Raw genomic sequence first — 12928 nt, forward strand, 5'->3', positions numbered from 1 at the left:
TACGAACAAAAGTAAGAGAAATTTAGGATAAGAATACGAACATGTTCTTGCATGAGGCCCAATGAATTTGCATTACACTTTTATATTTTGCAGATAGGTTTTTAAATAGTATCATAATCTCTTGAGTAATATTTGATCTGTGTTGTTGTCTTTTAGCCAAAATAGACCACATTTTATTTAAAGAGACAAATGCTGTTTTTAGCTAATTTTACTCTGTGGCTTCCTAGGAAATGTGCACTGTCTTCTCTGTTATTTGGTTTGACTGAATTATTTTTCAGGCGAGTTAAGCTCAAAATAAACAAATGTGCAGAAACCTTTGAACATTCATGGGTCAGAGAAAACTCTCACCTATAGGAGGACCAATAACACCTGTTGGTGAAGACTTGCAGACACTTCTACACTTTCTTTTTTGYTCTCTAAAAGGAAAAGGTAGTTTGTAGAGCTGCACATGTGGTAGAACAATGCTGCAATGACGAGCAGTACAAACTTAGCAACTACAGTTTGCCCATACTCATTCTTCTCTGGCTCTGGGTCAGACTCTTGCTCCAAACACTTAAGGCTGGATAAATAAGTCTTTGTTGACATTTTTAAAACATTTATGCGCTGCTAGATAGTAATAAACCCCTCTTTTAAACTGCAATGAATCTATCTGGAAGCTAGAGGAGGGCAGGGTATGAAGTGTCTCTTTTGGATTTAAAGACACAGCCTCAAAATGAGTTGAGCTGAGACAGATATCAGAAAAGGGGAATCCAGACCAAAGCATTGCAGTTCTACTTTTTGTAAACCCCAACGTAAAGATTTAAATGTGAAAAAGAAGGATTTAAAATCATGGTATGYCTACTTTTAATACAATTTTAACCCTTTAAAATCCTGGTGCAAAAATCACTGCAGATTTTACTGCTCAGCTTAACGCCTGTAGGCTTCAGCCGAGACCTCCCCTGTTTCACACACACCCTTTTCTTTCTTGTGAAAACATGCCGTGACAGTATGATAGAGATTAAGATTATACTATTAGCTCATTAGAGCTAATGTCTCCAGCCACTAACCTCAGAGACCTAGAGAACTTCACTGACTCCAGATGACCCMGTTTTATCTCGACGGTGGCTGTAAATCGCTGCAGTCGTACACGTGATGCTTGGACTACATTTTGTTGAATAATGTGATAATATCTGTACCATCTTCTTATCTTCTTCCTCCTGTGAGATTTTTTTCATGCTCATATTTTTTAATAAAAGCACGTTGTGTAGTTTGCTTGGTGAAAATGATGATTCACACATTAGTTATAGACTGTGACATCTAAAATTACGGCTAAACACTCTCATATGGCCCACATGTGTGTCCGAGTAGCCTAAAGAAACAGCTCTGCTTTGTTTACACCAGATTATTTTAGCACTGATTTGTAGATATTTTACCCCCTTGAAGTCTGAATGCAGAATGCCTTAATGGTGACTAAAACAGATTTTTTGGCAGACCATCCAAAAAATAAATAAATAAAAAAATAAAACAGATTTTGCAGGCAGACTCTGGCAGGCCAGAAATATGTCAGCCCTTTTATGTGAGTGCGTATTCATTTTTGTTTCTCCTCAGGTTCCACAGTGTCTCTGGTTTCGGAATCTGTCAGCACTGCAGGCAAAGTCACGGTACGTAATCTGATCAGCTATTCAGACATCAGGCTCCCTGCAGATGGTCCAGCTGCCTTCGGCCCAGTAAAGTTGATCAGTGTTTAATGCCACTGACCTCTGCCACTCGACTGATGTTGCGATAACCTGTAAATGGCTTGGGATGTTATCCAGACTTCATCGGCGCAGGTTGCAGATGAGCTCACTGGGACGGATGAGGCGAAGCTTTGTGGATTATGTTGGCTCTTGCTATAATAATCCACGCTTATTCTCGGACAAAGAGAACAGCGCACAACACCTCACAGGATCCAGAAAGGAGACTGTCTTTGTTCATGTTGTCTTGTGGCTGGATTAGCTTTTTGATAACAAACAAATTCTGGATTGTTAAAGTTGCCTTACTTTTTTATCATTAAGGCGTGATRATTCAGATCTATATTCTTTTACTTTATTTTTCAACTTCTTAGAAAATAAAAAATGCGGTTAAAGGATTTAGAAGTTAAGACATAATGTAAATTATTTTAATTTCCCTTTATATTTGAGAACATAAAGAATAAAATATTATTCCTTTGTCTTAAAATGATAATGTGAATCTTGAATGATAAAAACCACACTGATGATGCTCCGTGTGGAAAGGAAACATGCATGTGTTTTATCTGGTCTGAATGGGTTAACAGTTCTCATTCTCTACTATGAGTCCCACCTCTTTAATCCAATATCACTAACAGGATTAGCTTGGTTATTTTCCTTCCAATGTGTGACACACTGTAGATACTTCTGGTTGTAAAACTTCATCAGATATTCAACAGATCTGATGACACAGGAATTTAACAGTTGCACAACTCTTTGTCATTTTTAAAGGGTCAGCACACCATTTTTATACATCTCAAGAACTATTCTTCTAGTTGGAAAGTCTTGAGTTGTTTCACTGGTTCATCTTTCCATAACTAAACAATTAAATACTCTTGATGTCTTACTTTAATCATATTTCCTTGTTTAAGGATTTAAATAATGTAAATTGTTTGTGATGCAGGGCAGTGTTGTTGATGAACTCCCAGAGGTCATGACCCTTGATGAGCATGGTGGGGATGCCACTCTGTCCGGACCTTCAGAAACCAACACRGTGACATCAGCAGATAATGATGTTGTTGTTTTGGAGGAGAGTGCAGTCGTGTCTCCTGCAGTTGTGTTTAACAACGATGGACCTGAAGCTGGCAGTAAGTTTTGATTTTTAACAAAAGCTTGCACTGATTTATGCAAGTCCATGCTTTGTTTCCATGTTTTTTTTTTGTAGGGTCACATTTCCATGAGTTTTACTTCTCATTTAGTTCTATTGTTATTGAGTTACAGTCATTGGACTTTGGAAAAACATGCAGTGTCCTTTGTTGCATTGTAAATAAGACCAATAAATTTTCTTCACATCTTTCTTCATCCAGGCATTGAAGARGAAGGACTGTTGTTAGAAGAGGCTGTGGCAGCTCCAGAAACCATCTCATCTAAAGAACACCTACCTGAACCTCCCTCCAATGAACTACCAAAGAGCCCCATGCTGTCTGAACCACCAGTGGAAAGCGAGGCGTCTGGCTCAGGCCCAGMTCATCTGGACAACCTAAATGAACCTTCTACAAGCACTGCAGAAGATGAAGAAGTGTCCCTCAACGGGAATGAGGATGATATATCTGAAGGTGAAGAAGAGAGGGTTGCTGCTACGGAGGRAGAACCTACTGATGCTTCTTTAAAAGAACATATCAATGAAGCTGAAATCTTAGAGGAGCTTGAGATATCCACGATTTCAACTGAAACCACAGAAGAGAGAGACCCACCTGCGATTTTACCACCTGCAGAAGCTGAAGTTCTGGGAAGTGAATCAGCTTCAGCAGAAATGACTCCACTGTTAGATAGTGTTRATCTTGTGGTTGGAACAGCAGAGGACTTTGTTGTGGAAGTTAACCTCAACAAGCCTGAAGAAGATGCAACTATTAATGTGTTGCTGACCCATCCTGAGGAACCTGCATTTGAAGAAACAGGCTTTGAGGAYGTGATAGAGAGCACAGGGCAGGAGATAAAGGATGAGAAATCATCTGACACTGTGGTGGTCCAGGAAGAGGCGCCTCTTGCACCAGAGATCCTAATTGAAGAGCTTGTAGAGGATGAGATTTTACTGGTGAACAAAGAAGATCCTGACCTATCAGCATCAGGTTCTCCAAGTTCTCCCCGACCAACCTTGTTGTCTGCAGATGTGGAATCACCTTTTACCATTATCTCGGACATTATCACAGATACTAAAGGCCAACCTGATACAGCCATCACTTTATTGTTGGAGGTAAAAGATCAGCATCTTAACTGACATTAAGACTACTACTTAATTTACAATATGTTGTCTTTTTGTATGCCATTTAACAAATCCACATAGTCTGATTTGTTAAATATTACCAAATGAAAACCATGTTTTTACAAATATGAAGGTGTTTTCTTGTTGACAGAATATGTTCCAAAACCCGTACTTTAACRGTCAGTTTTAATGGTGCCTTTAAACTCACAATTATTACATATATTGTGCACATGAATGCACTTCAACACTGGACTTTGAGTCTCAAATTGATAAGAAACCAGATAATTCCTCTCATTTAGTACAGAAGGCACTTCATTCATGATTATTTGAAAAGTTTAGGATTTGAAGCCGACGGGCTGCAGAGAAGTTTTGTCTCATTTCACTTTATCTGAGCTTATTGGCCACAGTGTTGGTTTAGGACGGTTTAGTTTATATCCTAGGTCAGGGGTCAGCAACCTGCAGTTCTTTGGTCCCTCTACAGCGGCTTTTTGGCACTTTAAACTCACAAAAAAGGGCAAACTTTAGTAATTTTCCTGTCATTTTGCAAAAATCACTACCACCAGTGGTGGCACAATTCCCCTAAAGCACTAATAGGGTAACTAATTTCCTGATTGGTGCTTTAGGGCTTTGTGGAATGTCAATGATAAGTCTTAAGAGAGCAACATGGCAATATGTGACTCATGCTGTCTGTTGAAGAATGTTTATAGGTTGATTTGGTTATTAGTGCTTTAGAATTAGCTTTTGCTATAACTTTCAGTGCATTAGTCCTTTAGAATTAGAGGACTTAAATATCCGAGTTAGTGTTTCAGTGCTAGTGAAACTAATTTTTAGGTTAGTGCTGCCCACCACTGACTACTACTAATACAACAAGTGAAACKTGGATTAGATCATGCTAGTAGCTTGTTCCAGCCTTAAAGAAGAATCTTTCTCTTGAATTCATCAGGGTTACCTTTCAAGACATTTAAGACTAGATAATGAGAAGAATTAGAAACAAAAATGTCTGCATAGTTCAGTTGTAGTTTTTATTAAATTTGAAATAAACCTACATGAACATGGTCTTTTTTGTCCCAAAATGTAAAAATAATTATAAACATGAAAAATCTGACATATTTTTAGTTTTATAATGTCAATCCCACTGTCTGGAAAGGCCCCCATTCAACAAACTCGAAGTGGCCCACAGACCACCAGTTGAGAATCACAGTTGTAGCATGTTTTGTGGCTCTGGACACATTCTATTGTGAGCCAAATAGCAGAATTAACTCTTTTAGTTGTGAAGGGTGCAGACCCCTGGGCTGTGGTAGCTCAGTRGTCAGAGCTGCTGTCTTRTAATCTTGAGGCTGCAGGTTGCATCAGGTAAGGCAGCTGATGTAAAACTATTACCCAACATTTCACGTGTGTTCGCTCACTCTGGGGTCCCCCTGCAGAGGGAGCAGCTGAAAGAAAAAAAAATCACATTTTGTATGCTAGAACCTCTATTTGGATTAGCAGTTTCCAGTATTTCAAAGCCCATGCAGCAAAAGTTTTAGTGTTTTTAATGATAAAGAGAAATCAGATCTTTTAATGTGGGTAATATGCAATGAAACATTAATGGCCATTTATAAATTAGAGTTCTCATAAATCACTCTAAAACTTGRTTAGTTAGCTCTTGGCCCCATTTGAACTAACCGTTATCTTGTCAATTTGGTCCGATTCAAACTTTTTTTGTCAAACTGAGGCCATCCAAAACACTTTGTACAACATAACAAATATTAATTGCTCATAACTTTCCTACAGATCTTTTTAAATCAACTACTACAAACATGACGTTTAATCATAATACAAGTATTAATACTATTTTTGTTACCCCATTTATTTATTTTTAAGGTTGTGCATTTTATTCCCCAGATACCAACCATTCATGAGGACTTTGGGGATGCCACTCCAGAAGACCAGGATTATGGTGTGGTCTCGTTTGATTATGGGTTGAAGAACCACACAGAAGAAGGTAGCACTGGATCTCCGTTTAGTGTGGTGGATGACACAGACCAGGCCAGTATTGCCATGCCTGCAAGCCCCAGACGAGCTCTGATGGTCTTCTTCAGTCTGAGAGTGACCAACATGGTCTTTTCAGAAGATCTTTTTAACAAGAGCTCCCCAGAGTATAAAGCTTTGGAGCAACGCTTTCTGGAGCTGGTAAAAACCTACAATTTACAGCATTGTTTTTGTCACACTGGTGTTTGGTTTGAATTCATTTTCTTTTGTCCCAGCTCGTGCCATACCTCCAGTCTAACCTGAGCTACTTTGAGAACCTGGAGATCCTGAACTTCAGGAATGGGAGCATTGTGATCAACAGCCGGATGAGGTTTGGGAAGCCTGTGGCACGTGGCGTCACCACCACTGTTTATCTGATTCTGGAGGACTTCTGCAACACTGCTTACCAGACCATGAACTTAGCCATTGATAAATATTCGCTGGATGTGGAATCAGGTGAGGTTTTACTGCTTAACTTTTTCTTTTATCCAATGAAATCACTAACGAAGTTACTGCCTAGAGCAGGAGTGTCAAACTCATTTTCACTGAGGGCCAAATGAGCATTATGTATTCAACTTTGATTTTGAGTTTAACTTCAACTAAAAACATGTAATACAGTGTTCCTCATGTCATTGCTATGACTGAGCGCCGTTAACAAACAATATCAGAGCTGTATGGGGTATTTCCTGCATAGAAACGTTAACATGTTCTCTGATAAACACTGAAAAATAATATGAAATAAATAAATATGAAATACATAATGTAAAATTACTTTTAAAAGTGAATTTACTCATTATTGAGTTTGTGGTATATGGCGCCATCTTGGATTCTGAACTTACTTTCCGACAGGGAATTCACTGTGGAGGGAATTTCCAGTTTAAATTTAAGACTTGAAAATGGGAAATTTCTATTTCCCAGTACAACTGGGCCGCAGCAAAAGTAGCTGGCAAAAATGAAATGAAATTGAGATTATACTTGGCAAATTTCAACGGGAACCGGCTACTTTGAACCCAGTGCACCTCCACCCAGTTAGGATGCTGTCATTTTGATGGTAAAATGACCAACGTGCATTATGAGAGATGTAAGACATTATTACACCTTTAAAGCTCTCACGGGCCACATAAAATAATGTGGTAGGTCACTTTTGGTCTGACGGCTCCTGTTATTCCGAGCAGGACTTCGACAATTTTTAGTTACCTCTGTGTTTTCTGTATGGCCTGCTAAGGAAAAGGTTGGCAATGAAATGAAAAACTGAAACTAGGCATTAGGTGAATGGTTATCTATAGCATTCATGTGGCCAAATATTTTTGAAATATTACAAGTTAGAATTACTGACATAAAAATGCATGTTAATGAGTGAAAATACCTCAGAGACCAAGTGTGTTAGATTTTTTTATTCCAGAATGAAGACATTTGTTCAATGCTTTATGCATTATTTTTAGTATTTTTATATATACAATGTCTTGAAATTTTAATGTATTGCTTTGAATAAAAAGTTTATTAGTTAGTTCATGATACTCCACTATATTAATGAGCCTAATAGCTGTAACTTGACTTGCAAKCACAGTCATGGACGTGCAATATGACAAATAGTGTAGGAGAAGTAAATAACATACAAGCCTACATATATTAAATCTTTCATTTTAAACAATATTCCAATAGTTTTTCAAATTGTWTTTCTAATGTACTCAACGTGAGGCTTCCTGCTAAGTTTGTTGTCCAGAATTATATCTAAAAAATTTAATTTCATAGATTCTTTCAATTTCAACTCCAAAAAATGCTCTTCAACCACTGCTGTGGTTGTGGTCCCACAAAAGCCATATTGTTCGGATTTTCCCAGTAGTCGTACATGGTCAGTAGTGTCAAATGTGTTACGTAAATCAATGAACACACCCACTGTATTAAAGGAGACCAATTATGGGTCCTAGAAATTTTTAATGGTATGTCTGTGGGCTATCCAGACCATGTTCATTCAATTTAATGCACAAAATAATTCTCAGATAATAAAATTTCCCATTTTCTCATTCTGCCTGCTCTGACTTCTGTTCAGAAGAGCTGTTTATGTTAATGAGCTCTGTTGGTAACGCTCTCCAAAAATCTGTTGACATTAACTCCGCCCTCCAAAGCCAGCTTTTATGCATGGCTAATAACAGCAGAAGCTCCGTTGTACAACCAYATGAGACCCAGAGGCAGAGTCGTGGTCAGCTCCTTTTTTTTCCCTCCCCCTCCTCTGCTCTGCCCTCACTCTGCATGCTGTTACCAGAGCAGGGAGCAGCAGCAGCSGTTAAAATACCTCAGAAACTCGAACAAATAGGCTTTAACAAGGCTTTAATAAGCTAAACAACAGAGGTACATGAGAAAACGTGTTCATAACGAACAAAAATAAATAAATAATTAAATAGTGTCTGTGCTGGTCTCCAACCCTGGTCTCCCACTCTCTGGTCCAACACTCTACCCATTGCACTATTGGAGGCTTGTAGTGTCATGAGCTGCGTATTGCATAACAACACCGTGACGGCTTTTTGTACTGAGGAGGTGGAGTCTCACCCGGGGGTTGCTAGGTAAGGGGCTGAACGCAGGTTCCAGTGGGTTGTCGTACGGCTTGTGACATCACAAAATGACGGAAGTATAAAACTTGTCGTTAATACACATCAAAAATACATTTACTTACAGTAAATATGCCCATGGGTGCATTTTTTTGGTCCTAGGACTGTTTTTAAGAAGTACATACCCAAAGTTGAGTAAAAAAACCTGTAAAAAGTGAATTTTGCATAATAGGTCCCCTTTAAGTTTCTGGACAACTGCTGCAGCAACATGTTCCACAAACTCAATCACAGCTAACGTTGTTATTTTTGTGACAAGAACAGAAAGTTAGAGGAGAAACCAAATTTGGGTATTTTGTGTTTATATATAAAGTAAAAAATATATTTTATAGCTGGTGTAAAGAATGCCTATAGAAAAACAGCGAGTTAAAAAATTATATACACGAGAAAACATTCAGCTTATTAACGCATTTGTCAAACAATGTTGCAGCTCGTGGCCACAGATCTGGCTGAGCATTTGACTGACCCAAATTCCTACAGCATGTCATAAAGACAATGTTAATTTGTTTTCACATTCATCTTGTTATGCTGGGATATGGCCTAGTTTCAAATGTTTTCCTTAACAGGAAAACATTTCAAAACATTAAATAGAGAGGACCTCACAGCTGGTACTGATTTTAGACTTTTAGATTWTTTGTTTCTGTCTTAGCAAGGCCAAATGTATTCAGAACTTTTGATAGAATAATGAGATATAAGAACTCACAAATGTTTTTTATATTTATTCACAGTTTTTTTTTACGTTTATTACAAAAAATGTTTTCCTGATCTGTGTTTAGATGCTTGCATTCAAACATATTATAATTGCTGAATAATTTCAAACTTTTGGAATCACTGAAGCTGTGAAGATGACATTTGGGGAAACTGTCAGGCCACCTTCACCCTTCATGATTAATTTGACCTACTGTATATGTATAAATGGCTGTACTGAAGTAAATTTGTTAAACAGCTTTCGGTGTTAAGGCGATCGTGATTCTGCTACACCTATTTTACCCAAGAAGCTTCCCTGAAACCATACTACACTCTGTCAGCAGTAGAAGTCCCACAACGCATTCAGCTGTGCCTGACATGAAGCTCACCATACCACAAATATCACGTCTGCTCTAGGTCAGTGGTTCCCAACTCTGGTCCTCAAGGAACATTTTCTTGCATGTGCTTCCCTGCTTTAACACAGCTGATTTGTATGAATGCACGATTAACAGGGAAGATCTGCTGCAGAGACTGAAACAGGTAGGACAGCGTTCCTCAAGGATCAGGGTTGTAAACTACTGCTCTAGGTTGTAGTGACCTTGTCGTGATCATAGGTAGTGCATGTTGGATCTGCCATAGCTGCTGCCACGCTCCACCCAGGATCTTGAAATTCTTCTATCACAATGATAAACCACCCCACTACTAATATTTTGTGCATTCATCTCTTTTAATAAATATTGATTATTTTTTATCAGAATAATGAGGTTGTGTTCCGGTGTGAAGTGGGCCTTAGAAGCTTCACTGATGCTTAAATCAGACTTATTTTACATTACATCATGCATGAACAACAAAAATATTTATARCATAAAAGCTATTTTAAAAATTCAGATAAATGCTTAACAATATGAAACAGCCTCAACACTAGCTGATAATGTTTTAATATAGCATATTTGAATTTGAATTCCTAATTATCATTAGGAAAATAGTCTGCACATAATGGTAGTCATTATGGTTTTTCTAACCTGTTATAAAATAGCACTAATGCTGCCTTCACACCAAACACGATTTAAGCATCAGGGTCGTCAGGTTTACATGCAAAGTCTATGGTGGATGCACGTCAAGGGACATCAGAAAGTGTTGTGGCGCATTTAGCGTGGCACGTTCTGAAGTGTTTTAAGCATTTGATGTGCACCCAAAGCATCGAATGCTGGAGTTGGAAAATCTGAACTTTTTCAACGTGGAGTGTCAACCAATCAGAGAGACTCTGCTGTGTGACATAGTGGTACATTTTCTGACGGGATGTCTCCTAAACGATGTCCACTAACCTGAGACAGATAGACAGGAGCTCTTCAGCTGAAATCGAGTGCCTGTAGTTGGTGTCCTGGCAGGAGATATCTGCACCGATGTGGGTCAGCAGCTCGTCAAACTGGGCTCAGGACGAAAATAGAGCTGAAAGTGAGCCTCGTCAACTCGCGACTCCTGGAATGGTGAAACTCACCAAACTCATTATCTGGTGAATTACTTATGAAATAATTATCTGGTGAGCATGACGTTCTCTTGCTCTCAGTAAATAAAGCAAAGCCACTTWCATCTGCCATATTCAGAGACCCGCAGAGGAAAACAACCAAGAGGCTCCTCGTGACATGCGTCTAGAACAATTTTGATGAGCAGCTGACTTCCAAGTGCACAAATATCCAACTTGTAGCGTTTGAAGCTCAAAAAGCATTCGGTGTGAATGCAGCATAAACAAACCTTTAAAGGTAAAGTTAAAAAAAGGTTCAGGTATAGTTTACTGGTGTTAAACAATTGTTTGCGTACAAGTAGAAGAATTATTTGCATATTTGATACAATTGTTTTAGATGATTGTCATCACAATAACAGTGGTAATAGGAAAAAATACCCCCCAAAAGAATTGATATTATTTTGTGTTAATTTGCATCTGCCAAAAATTCCATCCATCCCTACAAATCAGAATTATTTAAGACTAATTGGATTTTATTTGGACAATTACCAACAAAAATACCCTAGTTGTGCTCAAAGATTTCCCTTAAACCAACTCATATGAATCAGCAATAAAGTACACTAGAGCTTCTAGCTTTTTTATACTTCAATTCAATGACAGTCTTTTTTTTCCAGGTGACCAAGCAGACCCCTGTAAGTTCCAGGCGTGTAACGAGTACGCAGAGTGTAAAGTCAACAAGTGGTCAGGGGAGGCCGAGTGTGTTTGTAACGCAGGTTACTTCAGTGTGGATGGCCTCCCCTGTCAGAGTATCTGTGAGCTGCAGATGGACTTTTGCCTCAATGACGGCAAATGTGACATCATCGCTGGCCAGGGAGCCATCTGCAGGTGGGTGGAGATTAGTGGAGTTTAATCAGCCTGAGAGTGTGAGAGTTTTTGCATGTGTGTATGTATGAGAAACAGTGACTAACAGATTTTCAAGTATAATAACAGTTCATGTAAAATCTTTCAGCCTAAAGTGGATTTGTTTTGAGTGAAAGTTGGTCCTGGACAGATGYGTAATTTAACCACAAGAACTTTCTTTAACGAGGGGTGGTGGGTATTATGTATTTTCCAGGCACATAGTTCAATTCTATACCACAATCAAGTAACTATGTTACCTTCAATTGTTATGAAAATGGTAACCCCTGGTATATAATATAATATAACCCCTGGTAGGGTCTCCCATGGCAAAMAGGCCTCAGGGGAGGGGTCACACTAAAAGCGATTCAAAATCCCTTGATGAAATGGAACAGCAACCACATCAGAAAATCTCACCTGGAAAAGGGAAACCGGGCACCTCAGGTGGGGGATCTCACCTGCGAGTGCCTGGGCGTTGAGCCTTGGTTCCTGGGGTTCAGCTGGGCTAAGCCCAAGAGGACAACAGGAGGCCACCTCCATGTGGACCCACCACCTACAGGGAGGACCATCAAGGTTGGCTGCAATGCATGCTGGGCAGCAGGCAAGGGGGGTGGGGGTGGGGGTGAGTGGTGGCTCCCTGACCATGCTGATTCTTGGCGGCACARACTAGCTCTAGGAATGTGGAACTCACTTGTGGGTAAGGAGCTGGTGCACTCACAAGACCCCGGCTGTATGCCTTGGTGTTGGTTTTCACCCCTATGAATGAGAGCTTTGCTGCTCTGTGGCTTCATGCTTGGTTCTGACTGTTGTTGGTGCTTATGCCTCAAACATTAATTCAGATTACCCAGCCTTTTTGGAGTCTTTGGATAGTGTTCTGGAAGGAGTGACATTTGGGGATTCCCTTGATTTACTGGGTAACTTCAATGCCCATATGGGCAATGATGGAGTTATTTGAAAGGGGGTGATTGTTCAGAACTTGAATGGTGATCTGTTATTGGACTTCTGTGATAAGCACGATTGTCTGTAACCAACATAATGTTTTGAGCACAGGTTGGTCCATAAGTGTACTTGCTACCAGGCCAAAGGTCGAAGATAGACTTTTAAAGTGATCCCCGATTAGTTGTAACATTATACTATTTGATAAACATAACTGTAAAACGAAGACTGTAAAAATACTGTAGGCTGTTTAGTTTTTATAATTTTTAAACTAAAAGTTAAAAAATATATTTCACGGATGGGGCAATTTTATTTACATGCAAAGAATTCTGGGTAAATGATGACGTGAATAGCTCCTTGGTGCAAGGCTGCTAGCGAGCTATAT

The 12928-nt window shown here is 39.1% G+C and overlaps 1 protein-coding gene across 1 annotated transcript in view; it reads left to right on the forward strand.

Annotated features, from left to right (window-relative positions):
- The window catches only part of impg2a (interphotoreceptor matrix proteoglycan 2a), a gene marked incomplete in the record, with an annotated part of 40933 nt that overhangs the window by 15793 nt on the left and 12212 nt on the right, over window positions 1-12928 (forward strand). Inside the window, 6 exon segments of the mRNA XM_014021938.1 lie at window positions 1588-1640; window positions 2650-2833; window positions 3053-3939; window positions 5833-6120; window positions 6195-6414; window positions 11385-11595. Coding sequence (XP_013877392.1) covers window positions 1588-1640; window positions 2650-2833; window positions 3053-3939; window positions 5833-6120; window positions 6195-6414; window positions 11385-11595 — 1843 coding nt within the window.

The sequence above is a fragment of the Austrofundulus limnaeus genome, unplaced genomic scaffold (genome assembly GCF_001266775.1).
Source record: "Austrofundulus limnaeus strain Quisiro unplaced genomic scaffold, Austrofundulus_limnaeus-1.0 Scaffold310, whole genome shotgun sequence".
NCBI lineage: Eukaryota > Metazoa > Chordata > Actinopteri > Cyprinodontiformes > Rivulidae > Austrofundulus > Austrofundulus limnaeus.